This window comes from Condylura cristata, unplaced genomic scaffold (assembly GCF_000260355.1).
Source record: "Condylura cristata isolate star-nosed mole 26May11 unplaced genomic scaffold, ConCri1.0 scaffold00005, whole genome shotgun sequence".
NCBI lineage: Eukaryota > Metazoa > Chordata > Mammalia > Eulipotyphla > Talpidae > Condylura > Condylura cristata.
In genome coordinates this window covers 38,423,013-38,444,192 of record NW_004567106.1, presented here as the reverse complement: position 1 = coordinate 38,444,192, position 21,180 = coordinate 38,423,013, and the positions used below count along the sequence as shown (strand labels likewise).

Sequence of the window (21,180 nt, the reverse complement as noted above, 5' to 3'; positions counted from 1 at the left end):
AAATTTAAATACTGAGTAAAGAGAATCTAGTTTTCAGACAAAATAAGTATAAGATAAAAAGTACAGTTGAATAATTACTTTAATGTAGAATAAAAAGAAAAATGTAACTAGAAAATAGAGAAACTGATAGAGTCCTGATGATTAAATAGAAATATTTTGAAGAGTTCTATTGTACAACCTGAAAAAAAAACATTGGCACTACTTGAAAGTATTATGATGTTTTGCTTTGTGAGATGGAGTAAACTGAAATAGTTTGTAGCAAGTAATTACCTCTACAAGAAGAGCCCTGGATTTTAAGATTCACCCTTAAAATTTCATTAGTAATTAAAATATAGACTGAACATAATAAAATTATGAAGGTTGAATTATCCACCTCTGGCAGAAGAAAAATTAGCCAATCTTATAAAAAAAATGACATTAGACTCCTAATTGATTCATTTTCTGTGATGATGAAGAGGAAAAAATTGCTCCAAGCAAAACCTGTTCCAATACACACGTTCCACCGTCTAAAATCTATAAGGAACAACTGCAAGACTACGGAAGAAATACTCTTTTTCTTTCTTGTATTATTTCTTAAAAACAAAAACAAGCACACCTCTAGGGTATATACTGCATTAAACTACTGCCTGCCAGCCTTCCTACTTACATATCATCTGAAGTTTTCTGAAACTCATAGTTTGACATAAAAGACAGTGTTTTCTAAAATTTACTATCATTTAAATTGAAATCCAAATATGTATTTCAAACCAACATTAAGAAAGGACCAGATCATTTCATTTCCTTTACCTGAAACTGTGTGATCCTTAGAGTCCCTTGTTATTTTTATCCTTGCGTGAGGAAAGATATAGTGTACAGTCTTCCCATTCATCTGAATAATCTAAGACATACATGTGATAAGGTGAAAAAGAAATGTTAAAGTTACTTAAAACACAATATAAAGAATGAAGCATGTTCATTTAAAATAACATTGACTCAATGAAAATATATTAGAAGCTTCTCAAATGATGACAATTAAAGTGTTTTATACTATATAATGGTATTTTTGGTTTCTGAGTTCATATATTGTTGATATTTATAAACAACTTTTCTTGCACAGTAACTTGTTCTGCTTGGTAAATTAATGAAAAAATATAATTGGCTCCTAGGTTATCTGTTAATATAGTAGTATATAGTCAATAGTGATGACAATAGATAAAGAATATGGACAACTGGTAGTTAATGATTTTGCTCTGGAAAGCCTAGAAATGGAGAAGCAGGTTTAATTTTCAGTGGTTATGTGGTGCTAGGGGAGAAGAGTTAAAACATCCTCATACTCTGTATCTCACCACACATTAGAATTGCTTTTCATTTATTTTGCATTGATTTTATTAAAGAAATGTGCCTTCACTGAGCAAATCTATTAGAAGTTTCAATGTGCAAATGAAGCTGAGATTTATGTATGTAAAAAAATCCTTTTTGCTCATTCTAATATTTTTGGAAGATTTCCTTGCATTCAAAGGTTGTGCTATTGATGGAATTATTTTACTTTTACTATAGAAGCTCCTTAGGATACAAGAAGTAACACTTAAAGCTATTGTTGCAAGTCTGTGATTTCAGTTCTCATTAGTGAGATTTGAATATAAAAACACTATAGACTCCATTATCTGTTTCTACCTGGTGAAATGAGATTTCTAAGGCAAAAGTAAATCAGTGAATGCAAATATGAGCTTTGTATTTTTAGAACTTTTCACCAAAAGATATCTGTGAGTAGTGAAAGCTAGAAATCATATTTATATATAGCTATACTAAATAGAGATTAATCTTAAATCATATCTAAGACATACATCTTATATCTAAATTTAGTAAAGAGCTATTCAATGTTAACTCACTTCAGAAAATGGTTAAGCTGTGTGTAAGACTACTAATCCAAAATAAAAAATAGAATTTAGAAACCTAAGAGATGATCATTCTGTAAAGAGATTCCTTTGAAATTCTTGTGTGGTCTTAATGCATCTTTCCAAATCCACCTGTAAAATTGTTAGAACTCTGTATAATAAAAGTAAAATATGTAATGAAAAGATACAAATGAAAATTATAGCCTTACACTTTATTCACTACAGGAAATCTTACTCAGGTTTCTTATAAACATAAAGTACTTCCCAAGTAACAAAATTTTGTTAAATTCAGGATTATTTGAATCCTGCAAAGTAGAACTAAAGTACTGTTTTGTTTATAAGATCATAAAATATTATGGTCTATATATCCCTCCATCTAGATAATACCTACAGTTGCTTTTTTTATACTAATGAGTGTACATATTCCTTCTTTTTTCTTTTCGCTTACTGTTCTTTCTTTGTCTCTGTTTAGTGCTGTTCCTTTATCTTAATTTCTCTCACTTGCTCCTCCTGTTTTCCTTCCTTTCAACTTTCCTCCTTTCACTTCCTTCTTTCGTCTTTGTTTCTCCTTCCTTGATGCCTAATTTGAATTTAAAGATCTACATTCTCCACTAAAATTTAAACTGTGTGCAACGAAAAAACTACTATCACTGCACATAATTGAAATTTTATACTATAAATAACTCATTAAAATTGGTGAATATCATTTCATCTAATTTTAAATATCTTGTAATTCCATATATTATTTAACAATGATATTAAAAAGTCACTTTTTCCTGTTGGCCAAAATAAGGCTACAATTTTGCTTTTGTAATTCTTTTAATTCATGATACTAGGGAAAAAGTGATGTAATCTCGTAGCACATGTACTGCACAGTCTAGAAGAAAAGTCAAATTTCCCAACTCTCAGGGAGTTGTATCAGCTAGCCAGTACTACCTTTTGATTTGTACTTATGATGACGTTAGTGGAAATACTGAATGTCTTTATTTCCATAAATATTCCTTTAATGCATTTTGTAAAATCTCCTCTAGGACTCTATAACCAACTTTAGGAATACACTTAATGTATCCAAACCATTAAACTGACATATTTATGATCAAAGTGACCAAGAGGCATTTGTTTCCTATGTATGAACAGTTGGATGCTCGCTTTTTGGTGCCACTTCAGGCAAATGTTCCAAAGTTATTCAGATGGGATTACTGAGTTATTGCCAAGTCACAGTTATTGCCAAGTCACAAAGCAAAGTCAGGGGGCAGGACTCTCACCAAGTGGTTTCCCAGACCTCTTTCCAAAAGGTTAGTCCCTTATCATCTTTTGGTGATTTTTGCATTGAAAGAACCATTCTTTATGCTTCCCAGAATAATTGTTCTTCTCTATAGACATCTAGCAAAGAATTGTTTTTATGAATTGAGTCTTCATACTTAAGAAATTATAATTATTATGTTCATGTAGCTTTTATTTATATACACTTTTATTCTTCCCTGACCTAAATACCATGTATCTTAGCTGCAGGGCATAGAGTACCCTTTAAGTTTCTAAGCACTCTGCTATGCGCGGGTTGTGTGTGTGTGTGTGACGCATGTGCACACAGCGGAGCCCCTGTTTCTAGTTTATACTTCTAAAACATAGTGCTTATCAGAGCACAGGGTAGAACATTTATACTAGATTTGTGGTTGGAGGTGTTGATAGCGTCAGGGAACACTTGCAGCATGTGCATGAAGGTATAGCTATGATTATAGTCAGCCAAGAGGAGAAGAGAAAATGTGTTTATAGAGAGGAAACAAGACATAAGGATAGAGAGAAAGAGTGGCTTTTTCAGAGGAGTTGAATGTCTTCAACATGGCAGTTTCATGGGTGCAACAGAAGCCCTGGGCATTAGTGTAGAGCGTAGGTGTGCTGCACTACTCTAGAGCTTTGTAAATCTCCCGTGAGGTGTAGCAATCCTATCTATAGATAAAGTAATAAAAAAAAACATTTTTTAAAAAATGATATATTTGATTCAAAAGTTATATTCAATTCACAGATTTAAATTTTGACAGAATATATATTTCCACATAAAAATACAGAATATGTATAATATGTTTGAAAGGAACTAAATGTGAGTTTGAAGATTTGGTTTATTTTTATAGTTAATATGATTTTGAGTCTAATAAAAATCTTCAGGATTTTTTTCCTAATGTATATTTTGCATAGATTATTTTAAAAAGAAGATAAATTGTGTTTGCAATGGTCAATTGGTTTTATTTACTTTTGTTTTCAGAGCATATTATGGGCATTGATCCCTGTTGTGCATAAGTCCTCAAATAAAATTACCTAGATTTACTGCTATCAAGAGCTTGATAATTACATTTTCATTTATATACAAAGAAAATAAAATAAAAGCAGGACATTTTGTGATTTCTTTAGAACAATATTTTCATGATGAATTAACATGGAAAACAGTATTTGAAAATAATCATTAATAAAATAACACATGAATTGTCAATTTGATACAAACAAATTAAAGCCTGTTTTCTTCCATGTAGTTTTTTTTTAAAAAAAAGGAAAATAAGTCATTGTCACAAATGTCAGCATATCTGTTACTTTTTTGGGGATGGTCAAGGATTAAATTCTAGAAAGGATTTAAGGAATTCCTGATAGCAGGTAATATACCTTTTCTAGTTCTTTGTGGTGGGTATATGGCTGCTCACTTTATACAATTCTTATATATATGTGTGTGTGTGTGTGTGTGTGTGTGTTGCTTCTATATTAGATATCAAAATTAAATGTAAACAATTATAAAAATTACATCTAGCAATAAACTACGTATTATTCTATTTCACTTACCTATATATAATTATTGCAAGGATTTACATATCTATCTATATAATTATCTGTCTCTGATTTACCTAGCTCAATAATCTCTTTTGGAAGGTATCATGTGTATTCAGCCTAAAAATATCTTACTTTTGAGAAAACTGATTTAAAGCCATTTGGCTTCATAAAATAACCTCAAGAATTTTATATCAAGATAGAATCCAAAATGAATGTAGAACAAACCAATAACTCCATATCAAGGAATCTAGAACATAATTTCCCTTCTTTCCCCCAATACAGCCTTCTCTGTTTATAGGCAATTTGGTTTGGTAACCTTATTTGCTATATTTAGACCTTTCACAGAAAGCTATTTGAAGACACTGAAATCATCCAAGTCTATTTCATTCAATAATCTCACAAGCTCTTCAAGTACTTCATGTAGTCACCTTGTGTGGCAGTGTTGGGTATGTTGGACAAACTTAATTATCTGTTAAAGGAATTAATCACTTAAGTTACCTGCTAAAAGCATCACAACAAAGCTGCAATGTCAATTATTCATAGCTGATAAAGCAAGGTACTTTTGACTTTAACTGGGGAAAACACCCACTTGTAAGTTAATAGGATCATTTTTGGCAAATGAAGATTTTTAAAAGTAAATATAAAAGAAATTGCTCATTATAGAACTTACTTGCTCTTGATGTTGACTAAGTGGTCTAGAGTGGACCAATCGTTCCGGCAATTTTCGGTCTATACCATGTCCATTTTCCAAACGAGACTCTCTGGGTTTGTCAAACCAATCAGTTTCTTCACGACGCAGATGATAGGCTTAAGAGACCAAGGAAATATAAAACACTGCAACCCTAACTAAAGAGTAGATGTTCTGTTAAAGTACCAACATGCGCTCAACTTGTTAACCATGCATGCATTTCAAACACAGCTCTCAAAGAGATGAGAAAAGCTATTTCCAAAATTAATAATAAAATTGCTAAAAAATATTTGTACCATGGAATAAATTGGTGACACACCTGCTCAATCTCTACAGTAAAACAGGATTAAAACTGAAATCAGGAGCCAAAAATCTTAGGATTAAATAGGTAAATGAACATGTAAATATTTCTCAGAAGTCATTCTATTCAATCTCAGTCCATTAGTTCCCACCTCCTCACTAACACCATAATACACCACCAAAAATCTAAGAAAAAAATGTATTCTTAGATAAAGAAGTCTATTATTTTCCCATAGTAATATCAACCCAGTATCAACATGTGACTGCTGGCATTGACTATCAGTTTTTGAAAACATGACATTTCTATGACATTTCTAAATAAATGAAAAATATTAATATCTAAGAAGGTTCTGGATTATTTCCAGAAACATGTATAACATAAGCACTTGGTACCCTAATATTAAAAACTAGTAGAAATTTTAGTTAAAATCTAATAGAATTTTTTGTTAAAAATGAAAGTTACTTTCTGTAAAGATCATGATTCAAATAGTAGATTGTCAAATTATAATGTTTTTTGCACTTAACTATGTAACAAAAATTGACATTAAATACTTTTTCTGAAAATTAAAACAAAGTACATTAAGTATTATTTAAATTTTATATTTTAAGTTCCAAGCGTTTTCAAGTTACTTTAAAGATACGATTTAGTGATTAAAAATGCTATTTAATATATAATATTTGACTTTTTATAGATTGCTTTGTTCTTTGTAAATTAAGTCTCTGGAAATGAAATGCTAGTCCTAAATGGCAGATAGTGCATCCCTTCTCAAGTACTCATCCTGAAAGATGTACTGATGATAGAATCAACCCATGCTTTCTTGATACTGTAGTTTCTATAATGATATATTATTGAGTTCTATCTATCTTACAGTTTTCTTATTATGTCTGCATCCTTCATTGTCTTTGCTTTCAAAAATTTCTCTTGTGAATTGTTTTGTTTAACCAGGTCATTTGCTTTATGATGCAAACCCATAACACATGCACCACCACTACTCACCTCTAAGTCTCCTGTGATGTTGATCAATGCTGTTGATTAACCACAACACTTACTCCAGTGTACATAGAAAGGCAGCTAAAATGTCATAGCTTACTCAGTCATAGATTTCATAAATTACATACCTGGTATGTGGCTGCATATGTACTTGTCTGATTTCCCTTATTAGATTCTAGTATGCTTGTGGGCAAAGTTCATATCTTCTCTATTTTCCCACCTCAACACTAAAAACAATGCCTTGCAAAGGTCATAATACCAATAATATTTTGGAAATGAAACAAAGAAAAATAAGCCATCAGTTACTGAAGTTTAAGTCCTAATTACAAATAGCACACTTTAAAATAAATATTAGTTTGTCTGTGATCCTCAGTAACAGTTAAACTATTCTCACAATCTACTTGATATTGTTACTTAATTTGATACCTTAATTTGTGGAAAAAAGGATAAAAATTTGATGAGTACAAAATAAGCTCAGTAATCAGGTGTAAAAAAATATTAGTTTATCCTAACCACACTAAATATTACTATATATATATACCTTTATCACATACTTTCATGAAAACAATATAATCTAATTTTTAGAAGTGAATATCTTTTCTAACACAGTATTTAATTTCACTTGAATATATCTTTGATAATTCCAGTTGAGACAGATATGTTTCCTTCACTGTGACTATAAATATAAGTTAGAACTACACTTGATCCAAAATTTGTCATACATACTTTATTTCTGATTACATAATTTGTTATTTCTTAAAATGTTACATGTGACTAAATTAGAAATACATACCAAACTTTGCATAAGAATTTATAGATCAAGAGCAACCAGATGAATGAACTACTTTTATATTTGATTCTCTCTTCATCATTTATAGTGCGTTGTACAAAACTACCACTTATTTATAGCTGAAACTGTCTGATGTGACATGAAAGCTGCCATTTTAAAAATTAGATTTTATACTATTTTCTGAAGATTTAACATTATCCTTTTTTAGGCTAATAGAATTTTCCTGAATTCTAAATGTGAAATACAATTAAGCTATTTTGGAACTTAGCATTATTCACAATCAAGAGTTATAGGAATAGCTTCATTCTATATAGTATCGTATATTGCTAAAAATATTTTTATGAAAAGTGTCTATATACTGGTGGTTTTTCTCAGATATTGGAAGAATTTTTAAGGAAAATAGTGATGGCTATAGAGGCAAACATATATGCTGACTGTTTATAGCTTGGTTTTCTCCAGTCTGCTGGAGAGGGAAGTCTGCTGGTTTGTACATAACTAGCTTTGCATGGACATCAAGTTGTGGAAGTCAAGCTGATGGTCATAAATATTAAGCAATATAAATTGTGTCTACCTAGATTTTACTTCAAGGGAAATAGCTCACAATTAATGCAACATAGAATAAATCTAGAACATATGTTTATAAGTTAGAGCTTAACTGAATTCAGAAAAAGTACACAAGAAACAATTTGGAATAACTTAAATTTGTTTTGTCTACATGATATTAAGTAACCTGTTGGATGTAATTCTTTTCAAAGTTCTGTTAGTGTCATTCAAATACTAATAAAGCAAAAGATTAGAAAAAATTTGTTTAAAAACTCCTTAACACTGATGTGCCATAAATACCATGAGTTAGGTAATTGGTAAAAACACTTTCTGATCTTCCATTTACAAAGAATTCATGATTTTGAAAGAATTGTAGGGCATTGTTTTCCAAAGTAATTAGCTTGTGTGAGATAAAAAGAAAACACACATTTTAAAGCATACATTAAAAAAGTACTACAGTTCACACACATGTTACTGTTCTTTGTCTAATTCTATATCAACATGATATTTATGACTAAATTTCTTGTTCCACTAAATTTTCAAACACACTCTAACTGCTTGATTTCATTTTAATTATTTAATTTTTTACTGTCATATTTACACACTTTTTCATGCTGCATGATGTCTCATCATCTATTTTATCGTCACATTTCCATATAATGTGATGGTTATGAATATGCATCATAGACATGTTAATGAAAAATAAAATACTAAATTATTTTATATGTTTGTAAAGAAATGCCACACTTTGAAATATCTCTGTACCTCTGTATGTCTGGCACTGTGTTGACAAAGTAACTGTGATAAAGAAATGAATTTGCTCACCATGCACACACCTTCAGGCATTAAGTTATGCCACAGATCTGGTAGACATGCATTTTAATTTTGTTATTTTACAGATGTGATTACTAGGGAACCTTTGAATTTTCCTGCAGCAATCAATTTAGGTGTGCAAAATGTGGATAATGTAAAGATAAATTTAAAAAAGACCAATTCTACATAAGATCGCTCTTATATGTAAGTTCAGTAAACAATGGGCTAACAAAGATATACAAAGCATTTTATTTGATTTATTATCAACAAAAATGTCAATCTAAAGCCTACTGCAGGTAAAGAAACAAATCAGCAAGTGAATAGTCGGACTTTTACTAGGGAAAGCAGTAAGTCCTCCTGATCCAGTGATTACCTTAGTTCTCTCCAAATCTAAATTTGAACTAAAATCATACTGGTATCCATATACAGAAGGAGAAAAAAAATCCTTTTCAAGAAAGAAAGATGTTTTCCCAGAGAACTCAGGGAAAATACCAGGGATATAGGGGAGTTGTTCATGTTAGGTTAGTGCCCTGCAGTCTCCAAAACATAAAGTAGTAACACTCCTATTTGATCAGAAATATTTTATTTCTAGGACTCAAACCACATCTACCAAAATATAAAACAGAGTGGGAGGAGGTGAAAGCAATAGCCATGAGTCCTCTTGGCATGGGCAAGGCTCTTCACATCACTGTACCTTTTCTCCCTCATCTTCAAATTTGAACTTGGGTTAGATAATTTTTAAAGTTCTTATGGTTCTAAATATCTGAATAACAACAAAATGTCACAGACCAGATTTTAATCAAGTATGTACTTGCTTTTTATCACTTATTCAAAATGAAAAACTAGTGAAACGATTTAGGGGAAAAAAAAGGGGGGGGCGCTATTGTGAAAGTAAAGTTGAGGTAATGGACACATAGTAGGCCTTTGGCTTCAATTATCTAAATTCAAAAGAGAAATACAGGAATTTTCAATTTTAAATTTAAAGATTTCACATATAGTGATATTAATGATAGAAAACACATTTAATGCTGAACTTTCTAACATGTAATGTAAAATGTACAGATATTTCAGTTTTGATATTCATAATGAAAGAGAAGTAAAATATTAACCTTTTATTTAAAAAAGAATTATAAAAGTCTACATTATACTAACAATCAGGAACACATCCAAACTCTTAAAGAGAATATACTCTCAATTAATGAACACCAATTTCACAAAATGATAGAATTCCTATTAGTCTAGCAAAGTAATACTTAATCTCTAAGCTTTAGAAATTTCACAACCAAAATAAATATCTAAATTTAAAATGCATTTTAAATAGAAAATGAAAACCCCTCCAACTAACAATTCAAAGGATGACTATATTTTATCGACACAATTATTTGATAATGGTTTTGGAAAAGTGGACGTCAAAGAAATCAAGCAAACAATAAACGAATAAACTAAAAAGGAATGAAGAAAAGCATGCTACAAAATCTATACACAAGATAAAATTTCCAATTACAAGAAATAAAAATGAAGTAAACATGCAAAGACGCACCAAGAAAAATAGAATACATCCTTGAAGAAGAAAAATCAAACATGCAGAAAAATAAGAGTTTGAGTTTTGAGAGTAACAAGGTAGTTTGAGGCCCAATTTACCTTCGCTGTCTGACATAGCATGCTGAAAGTCATCCATGATGAATGCTATGTCACGATCATAGCCTCGAGTCCGTGATTCTTCTCTCATATGTTGCTGAACTTCAGGCAAAGAATGACTTGATCCAAACTGATCCCTTGTGTCTGCAGATATTGGTGGCAGGGGTCCAGCTGCAGCCCTAGCCATTCCCATTGGTTGGCCCACAGGACTTAGTGGACTTTCTTCTTCAGAATTCTGGGCCACAATTGGTATTCTTCCTCTACTCTGGCTAATTGGCAAACTGGTAGGCTTAGTTCTGCCAGAAGATGATGCATGACTAAAGGAAACATCTAGAGCTTCAGCTTCTTGAGCTTTAAGTCTTAGAGAGGAGCTGGAAGAATCCCTTTTGATTGATAAATCAAGCCCATAGACAGAGGAAGGTCTGGAAGAAGGTCTAGACCTGCTACCACTACTGTATGGCTTATCTGCTTCATCCTGTAGAGCCGACCGTAGGGTATTTCCTAATGTTCCTAGTCCTGAGCCAAGAGATGACCCCATAAATTTTTGTTGGTCTGTAATATTTTTTCTGAGGCCAAATGTGATATCATCTTGAAGAAGCCTTGCTCTAGAAGAAATGCCACCAATAGATGAAGTGCTAGAAGTCATATAGCTTGAATAATCAGGTTCAAGGTCTCTACTTTCTTGAATAGGTGAAAATTTTGACATTTTAGGGTCAATTAATGACTTCTTATGCTTTGACTGCTTTTGATAAAGTATAGCTGCAGATAGTTGTTTTGCTGCTTGTTTTTCAAGTGTGAGTCTACTAATGCTATACTTTTCAGATTTGGGGAAATGTCTGTAGCTAGTATCAGCATGGTAGTAGTGGGAAAGACCTGCAAGGTGATCTAAGCTCTCTGCTCCTCTACGGAATTCTTGTTTAATCTGATGTTTCAGAAGTTTTAACTCATAAGGATCCTCCATTGGGTCTTCCTCTGCTTTCACATAACTATGCAACCTGGAGGAAGTCTGTAAAGGTGCTAGGAAATCTGTCACTTCTTGAGATCTTCGTGTCTCGGTGGTTCGAAGGAGACGGTCTGTTTTTGACAGATCCTTTTCATGAAGACTGAATGCAGTACCTAATGCTGCTGTTCCTTTGGTAATCTCTCCAATGTCATCAATTAAGACATAATTTCGTGAAGTATGGTGGTCAATATCTGCATAGAAAGAATCTGCAGATATGCTTGATATTGGACTGCTCGCCATGCTACTTCTTTCCTCCAGTCCTATTCTCAAGTCTAAGCTATTGTACTTACTACCAAGATGGGAAACAGCATATGTGTTATCAGTAGAAACAGGTGCTATCATCAGAGGTTGGTTGCGAATAACCTCATAGTTGGAAGTTATCTTGGGCTCCAAATACAGTGTAGTTTGCCGTGGCTTTTGTTGTATCACCATCATCTGTGATGGTAACTGGTAAGAAGGTTGTGGAGATGGTGTAGGTTGAGCTTGAGGTGTAAAGGACATTGTTGCCACAGCTTGGAATGTTGGCTGAGTCTGATAAGGTGATACTTGCTGATGGTATAAAGTTTGTTGCTGAAAATGGGACTGTTGAGTGTATGGGGTAGGTGCTTGAGTGGGAAGAGCAGAGGAAGTATATTGGTATTGTGTATAAGGACTTGTAGGAGGAACTAGCTGAGATTCTGTTTGGGTTTGTGGTGGTATGAACTGGCTGAATTCAGTCTGAGGGGCAGTCCTTGGTCGCTCTATGCCATGCTGACTTTCTATTCGGGTTGGCCTGGTGCTGCTCACCTCGCTGTCTGACATGTAATCCCGATCCTCAGCTACCCCCTGGAGATAGGCTCGCTCTCTCTTTTCTCTCTCCTTTAATAATGCCTCTTTTCTCCTGTTAATTCCCATTTCCAGGTACCGTAACTTGGCATCGATCTCCTTTTCTTCCTCATCAAGTTCGGCTTGCTTCTTCCTAAGCTTTGCAGATTCCCTCTCCACAAGATCAAGTTCTCTGTCTATGTCCTGGAGAATCTTGGCTCGTGCCATTGTGTTTGTTCTGCAGATCCTTCTCCTGGAAACTGTGCCCAGAGTGCTGTATGTAGACTGAGTTCCTGTGGAGGCCTCCTCAGGAGGGGGGTTTGGCAGAGTTCTTTTAACCTTTTTCTGGGTGCCAGATGGTGTCATGGTTTGAGAACCTTTTGTCTAAAATTAAGTAAACAAAACACAGAAACTTATTATGAAGGAAAAATATAAGATAGTAAGACTTTAAGATTTACATTTAAATAAGTGATGTTACGCATGTTTCGCTATCACAGCATAATAAAATATTTTATGTAATTTCACATGTTGGTCACAAATATAATTAACTAAGTTTTCCATTTCTGGAAAATTGGGTATTTATTACCAGAACTTCTGTAACATTAGAAATGAGTTTTGAAGTCATTTATAGAACTCACATTTTAGACTCTGAGAACATTTAAAATGTATTTTATATTCGATTGTGTACATATGTATGTAAGTACAGATGCATATAGAGTTCATTTTATTAAATGAAACTCCTTGGTGCTTTTAAAAATTTGATTCGTTGTCATTTATTTGCTCCCTTTATCTACTCTTAATAATAGTTTCTTTAATAGAGGTTATAAACAAAAGCAACAGCCTAAAATCATTCTATGTTAAATTAGTTGTATTTCTAAAATTTAACGAACAAGCATTATAAGTCTATGAAATATGGTAGACAGATTTTGAAATTGTAGCTTATTTCAAGGAATGAATATGTTGATTAGAGCCTCCCAAAGTAGCACCTTGACATGTTATTTATTCCTTCATGCCCTCTGTTCTTTTAATTCTATTTAATACTCATAATAAAGCTTTAGAGTTGTTATGGAAGATGAAATGAAACAAGTATCTATAATATTTGGTATACATTATTGGTATTTATTACAGAAGTTTGTAGATTTTTGGTAATTCATATTGCAAATCTTTTGAAAAAATTGCAGAAACAATGTTCATTAGACCTTTTAGCATCAAATGACCATAATGATATAGTGATAAAAATTGAAATCTTATGATTATTTTATTCATAAGTTTCCAAATTAACATATATTTTCTATTTTAAAAAGTTATTCCATAATAAGCATTCAGTTTTTTACTATAATGGTATTTAGTAGAAGGCTAGAAATTATTGTTTTTTCTTGACTGGCATTTGGTAAATGTGTTATATGTTTAAAACTTTTAAAATTTTGAATGTTCACTTGTGATAGTATTTAATTTTGTTATTCTGAAAGTGTTATGGCATTGTGTAATATGGAGGCTTTTCAAAGTAATGATTATCCTTTCCATCAAATAAGACTAAGAACAACCACCAATTAATGCACTATTAAATACGAATACTGGCAGGGAGAAAACACACAAACCAAAGAGCAAAGAGGTAACTATGCTATGGGAAAAGAGAGAAAGAAGAAATTTCTGGGTAGACACTAACATTTAAAAAATAATTTTTAAAGTACTGTAGGAACTCAATAAATGATATACATACTTGTTGAATGGGAGAATAGAGAAATGAAAAAGTAAAACAAAGACTTGCTGTGATTATTTTAAAAGTTCTGAAACAAGAAGTGATTTAAAAAAGGAAGGGCAGTATATATTAAATCATAGGAAAAAAATTTATGTGGAATCATATGAAAGGCTATTTAGTACACCAAGAATAATGATGAGTGAACTACTAATTAATATCAGATCTTATAGTTACTTATTGTTGATGCATGTATACAGTGTTTTCTTAAATTCTGAGCTTAACCTAAGTTTATATGTCTTTAGTTTTTAGGCTTAATCATTCTCAATTTTTTAAAAATATAGTTGACAGGAATATTCCAGCTATTAGGAATTTCTAATTATCTACAGGGTTACAAATATTTAATGATCCCTCACAACTGTTAATATTTTGTGTTCTATAGAGATGAGTCCTAGAAGCTGGAGTCAGACTTGTAGGAGAAGCTATTTATTGAGGTATTCTAACTGACCACTCAGATTCACAAAATTGAAACAGCTTTGCAGTTATCTATTGTAATCTAATAATTTTTCTTCCCAAATAAGAGGAGTACACATAGTGATTGAAAGTTTCTTTTCTCAGGCCAGATTCTCTATGTTTCTGACTCTCATTATTACTTGCAATGAGATCTTTAGCAAGTGACTGAAACTCATTTCAACTTTCTTTTACGTAAAAGGAAGCTAGTACTTATTCTTAAATCATTGCTTTGTCCAAGGAGTAAAGAAGCTAACATAAGTAAAGAATATACATTAAGTACTATCTCAGATGACAGAAACATAATAGAGAAAATGAAGCAGTGTCTTACCAACTTATACATGAGAAGAATGGACTTGTAAGACCATAAATAACATTTAAATTGAATATTTCATTCCAATGCAGTCAAAATATGCAAATTAAAATTTGCAGAGAAACATTAGAATTGTTTGGAAATGAGTAATAAATTTATAAAAAATGTTTAATCATCATGATTAAAATGGAAGACCATGATTAAAAGTGACAAGATATAGATCTTGAAAACGACGTGATTTTAGTAAGATTTTCCTTGATGACTAAATTTGTAAAACTTGTTTTTAGACAGATTTGGTACCCTAAATAATTACTATTTGGGGGTCCTCCTTGGTGGCACAGCAGGTTAGAGCGCAACACTGCCAAGCTGGCCATGGTCACTTCAATGCAAGTTTGATACCTGGCCCTGGAGGTGACCCACATGGTGTGGCCAACCTCTCCTAACCCACCCACTACTCTCCTCAGCAACGTACTTCATTGATCTGCCTGTTCTGCTCCCCATTCTGTCTCTGAATTTTTTCATAGGCCCTGCCCTTCTGGCCTATTCCCCAGTTCTGTATGCATAAAAAAAATAAAATCTTAAAAAAATATATCAGGTACTAAATAGTTATGTATTTAAATTTAAATAATTAAAAATAGGCGTGGAAAGACCAAACCAAGGAAAAGGAAAAGAAATTCCTAATAGACTGGAGGTGGAAGTTTGAGTGAAAGAATAATTTTGACTATAATACCTAAGGGAACTGTGACAAATTTCAGGATGCTTTGTTGTTCACCTTATTTTAATTTTAAAAAAACATTCTTCTCAAGAGAGTATATTTATGTTATGTAGCTTATATGTAAGACAATTGCTCCTTGTAATGAGGTATCAAGAGCTATTAATAAAAACAATAGCTAAGAAAGAAGTATGGATGCACTATGCTAAGGACCTAAAATGTATGTGCATTATTTCATTGCTAAAACAGTCGAAGCTCAGTCTAAGAATTAGACAAGAAGGGTATCTATTATTTTTTTAAAAGCTGAATAATTGAAAAATAGGTGTTAGTTGCCATTATCTATTGATTGCTATATATTATGGGAGCATTTTAGTAGCAGTAGTTGCTGAGTACATTTCTAAAATGCATTGTTCTGTATACTTACAAGTACAGAACTGAGAGGCATGTGATAGAATGAACTTAGACATTGTTCTTAAAATACTCATAAATCAGAATATTTTATATGATGTTATATGAAAAGCAACTTCAGTTTTGCTAAAAGGCTCCTGTTCTTAATATCAGAGATCACTTTATACAATTGTAGCACTAGAAATACTTGGATATGTTTCCTTTTTGTAAATATAGAAACAACCTGCTGTTGGAAATCAATGGTCATTGTGATTATGTCTTGGATTTTTAGTTTATTCTTTAAGTCAAGCAGGAAATACTTTTATAAAGGTTCTGTCCCTTTAAATAATGGAGGTAGGGAAACTTATCATACAGTATAACCTACAAGATTTATTTCTATATAAAATACTTTGATTTAAAAAATCTTACAATTTTTTTAGAGAAAAAATAGCTGCTTTTCTGGACCCTCCCTGGTGGCACAGCGGATTAAAGCACAGCACTAAGAAAACCCAGATATAAACCCACCAGTTTATGGGAAGTTAATCTTTGACAAAGGAGCAAAGAATATGCAATGGACCAAAGAAAGTTTGTTCAACAAATGGTGCTGGGAAAAATAGGCTACTATGTGGGGAAAAAAAAATGAAGCTAGATTACTACCTCACATCATGCATGAAAAACAACTTGAAACACATTAAAGAACTAGACATAAGATATGAAACCATAAAATAGCTAGAAAAAAAGGGGCAAAACACTACACAACATATACATCAGTAACATCTTTAAAGGATACATCACCCAAAGCAAGGATAGTAAAGGAAAGGATAAACAGCTGGTACTACATCGAGTTAAAAGAGCTTCTGTACAGCAAAAGAGACATCACACAAAACAGACACCCCACTTATCGGGGTAAAGTATTTTTGCACACAATACTAATGACAAAGGATTGATCACAAAGACACACAAAGAGGTGATGAAACTCAACAAATATAAAGTGAACAACCCCATCAAAAAATGGGCAGAAGAACTAAAGAGACACTTTTCCAAAGAGGAAATGCAGATGACCAACAGGTATATGAAAAATTGTTCAACATCACTTGTAATACGGAAATGCAAATGAAAACCACAATGAAATACCAACTCACAGCAGTGAGAATGGCATATATTAAAACAAAGCAACAACAAATGCTGTCAAGGATGTGGAGAGAAAGGAACTCTTCTACACTGCTGGTGGGAATGCAAACTGGTACAACCATTATAGAAAGCTATTGAGGATTCTCAAACTGCTAAAAATGGAGCTTCCATATGACCCAGTAATCCCACTCCTAGGTATCTACCCATAGGACATGAAAACATTGACTCAAAAGACACCTGCACTCCCATGTTTATTGCTGCTCTATTTATAATAGGGAAGATGTGGAATCAACACAAATGCCCAAAAATAGATGACTGGACTAAAAAGATGTGGTACATACACACGGCAGAATATTATTCAGCAATCAAAAAAGATAAACCCATGCCTTTTGCTTAGTGAAATATGTCAGAAAGAAAAAGAAACATACTGGCTGGAGTGTAAGGGACTAGGAAAATATATATATGCAGTTGGAATAAAGAAAAAATGAAAAACAATTAACAACTATAAACCAGAGACCTTTTATGGATATGGCAAGGGGCCTATGATCAAAACTGGGGTGGGGTGGAAATAGTGCACAGAACTATGGTGATGGCACACAGGTGAGTTGGTGGTGGGTAGTCCATGGGGATTATAATTGAGATAAAAAAATGCACAAAATATAGGATGATGTAATAATTAGTTAATTTAAAAAAAGAACTAGTCTATTCAGTGCGGAACATTTGTCTTTCTCATCTACTGCCATAAAAATTTTTGAAAATTTGTCACATTGCAATAATTAAATAAAATCAAGAGGATATGTAACTTCCAGTCTGGTTAAAAACTTATGCAAATTCTTTATTAAAAGTTGTCAATTAATCTAAAGTTAAAAGAGTGAAGGTGTAGCTAAAGAAAGATTGCGATCTTAAAAAGATGGGACATTCACATTGAAAAATTATATGCTAGAGTCTCTAAGGAAGGACAGTTAGATAGCTAAGTTCAATTTAAAATCAAAAAATTATTGCCAATTTTAAACAATTTTAAGAGGATTCAGAAAATTACCAACAAAGTAAAAAAACCTAACAATTCAGTGAAAATATTTTTAAATTTGAAAATATGTTTAGTGAAAAAGAAACATCACCCATTTTGTTCACTGCCTTAAGTACTGAGATTATAATGAAGAGCAAGTCATGTGCCTCACCTTTAATTGTAATAATTATCTATTTCCATCCACCCATCTGTAACTGATATATCAACAGACTAATCAACAGATTCCTGCATACAAACATACACATAACGGAAGAACAGAAAGTATTCTCAGGTTATTTGGCCCACCCTATTTGAACTCTTCTCATCCAAGGCTGCTTTTGTTTTGAATGAGAGAAAGCCTTTATACGGGAAGGATTAGTATTACTCATATACAATAATCTACTCTCTGAATTTATTGATATTTATTTGTAATTTTATTTGTAATTTCTTTGGTAATAAATATCAATCAGATGCTATGCCTCTTAAACACATGGAAGTCAAACAAAGTATCTATGGTTGTCCCTCACTCTCCTCTCGCCCCACCAAACAAGATAGCTATTTTCACACATAAATATGGGTTAGCATATTCCTTGAGCTGGGAGTTGGTGTAGGGTGATGCAGTTGTTAGGCAAACATAAAGCTGCAAATTGGAAAATACACTGCTATACATAGACTGAGGCACAAAGCATTTTCACTGAAATGCTAGTGAAAACATTAATTTGCCTTCAAAAGGTAAATTAAATGTTTGCCTTCACCCACCCAAATATCAATGGTTTCATATTTGGGGGTAAAATAATAGTTGAATACAAAATTATTCAGCATTTTCTCCTATGACTGTATCAATAATGGGTTCCCAAATAAATCTGCTATTTACCACCAACTTTCCTTCCTGCACCCCTCCCTATGCAGAGCCAAACATACAAAATGTTAAGTGTAACTACTCAAAAATTTCTATTGCTTTAAGAGTTATGAGAAAGAAAAAAAAAGACAGCAGAGGAGTAACATGTAAAAAATGAAATTTTAAATGATACTTCACATGATAAATTACTTTAAATATAGAAAAAAGTTAAAATCCTTTACATAGTGCAACAGCACACAGTGCCTAGCATATACAAAATAAATCCATTAACTTTTTTCAATGAGGATAATGTAGAATCATTTAAAAATTACTTCCATGAATCACAACCCTAAATAAGCAGTATCATCTTGCTATGAAAATTTGATTTACTGTAAAATTAGACAGACACCTATGTCAGTAGGCTTGAGTCTCTAATACATGTGAGTTTAACTGAAATTGTTTAAAAATAACTGTTACCGCAATATACTGACATGAAAAAAGTAAAAAACTGAATTACAAAGCTACATTAAGCAGAATAAACAAAGCAATATAAATTTGAAAGTTGCACCCTTACAAATTATTTCTTAGTGTCTAGTAGTACAGACAAAATGTTCTCCAATTAAAATTGTGAAAATGACACTCAGTATTTCATGACATATCATTAAGCTTTTCCTTAATGTGCTTTTCCGTTTGTTTTGCTTTCTTACTTAGTCCTCGCTCTTGGGCTAAAGCAGCCAAGCAGAAAACTAGTTTCTACCTCACTGGACGGTAGCATTGGAAATGTCAATGTGTGCAACACCTACTGCTTTATATTTTAAGGGATGTACCAAAGAGAATAATTCCTTCACTTTTCAAAACCTGTATTATGAAAGGCATTTGGAAGTTTTAAAGTTGAGCATTTTTGTATTCCTCTTCCTTCCTCCCTTCCTCATTCCTTTCCTTCCTTCCTCTGTTCTAACATTAATTCAGATTGTTATACTCCAATGGATGGAGTAGTCTCATCTGTTCATTTGGCCCCTTGATATAACTCAGTATAATTACCACCCTATACAGTTTCTTTTTTTTTTTTATTTTTTCAAACAACTGCTTTATTCACTGATCATACTCATACATGGATTCAAGAGGAATATTTATATTCCGCAATAAATCTCCTCAGTAGAGTGTTTCAGTACAAAATGAGATAATTACTTGTCTGTTTGTGTGCTCAAATTACCACACTGAGGTGGTTCAAGACACATCTTTTGATTTTTCATTGAAAAAAATCATTGATTGGAGAAATCTGATTCTACTAGGTCATACCTGATTACCATGTTCTAATGCAATGTTGCTTTGATAAAATTTTAAAAGGGAAAACATGCTAGGGGAGATAGTAAAAACCGAAGTGGATGCTTCACAGCTTTGTGAAAGCTTTGGGTGGTACTTCTGATGAGGATTATTCTTGAGAGAATCAAGGCACAAGGTCACCTTTACTTGGATCATTAGGGTCAGGAGGACCCTCTAAGGGTCAGGAGCAGGAAAGGGGAATGTTTGAAGACAAACCAAAGAAAAGTTTAAAAGCATAATCTTGATGTAATGATATCTTTTAGCAAGGGATAATATATTGACTGAATAGCAATAACTAAAAGGCTTAGATTTAAGATATATTAACACTTACTAAGTATTGAGCATTATTAAGAGCTTCATATCCTTCATATCTTAAAAGATCTCTGTCTCATTTTTCTTAGAGAAGAACTATTAATCATTTCAGGTTTCAGATATTTGTAATTTTAGTGGCTTTATGTAACTTGTCCAACACTTACTGGCACAGCCAAAACTTGATTCCATGTTTTCTAATGTTAATGTTCAAGCTAAATGCTATCTGATTTAAAATTCAATATTTTTAAACATTAAAATATTGTATAATGCAGATTTTCATATAAGCATATATGATAACAATGAACATATGTTAATATAACCTGCATGTATGATACATAAAATCAATGCTACTTTTAAAAGCTTGGAGGAAGCAACCAAGTAAACTAAATTATTAATATGAACTGTATTTTTAATTTTTTTGATCCTTAACACACCCATTTGGTATCTTTCAATCTATCAGTTTTATTTCATTCTCTAAACAGTATTTCCTAAATTTCTGTAAGACATGGTCACAGGCCTTGTTTTTATTTTATAAAATGAGATGGACTTATTGTGAAAGAATCTAACATTAAATGTAATTTTTAAATATTTGAGATTGGTAAATTGTATTTTTAATTTTCTGCCTGCCTATCCAATCAATATTTACAGAGAATCAATATTAGTTTCCCTGTTCTGTTAAGAGGCCAAGAGTTAT

The 21,180-nt window shown here is 32.3% G+C and overlaps 1 protein-coding gene across 1 annotated transcript in view; it reads right to left on the bottom strand.

The window, feature by feature from the left end:
• Positions 1-21,180, bottom strand: part of PCLO (piccolo presynaptic cytomatrix protein) — a 272,220-nt gene that overhangs the window by 94,549 nt on the left and 156,491 nt on the right. Inside the window, exons 8-10 of the mRNA XM_004676888.2 lie at positions 10,455-12,642; positions 5,359-5,495; positions 787-877 (exon numbers count right to left, since the gene is read on the bottom strand). Of these exons, the coding sequence (XP_004676945.1) occupies positions 787-877; positions 5,359-5,495; positions 10,455-12,642 (2,416 nt within the window). The remainder of the gene's footprint in view (positions 1-786; positions 878-5,358; positions 5,496-10,454; positions 12,643-21,180) is intronic.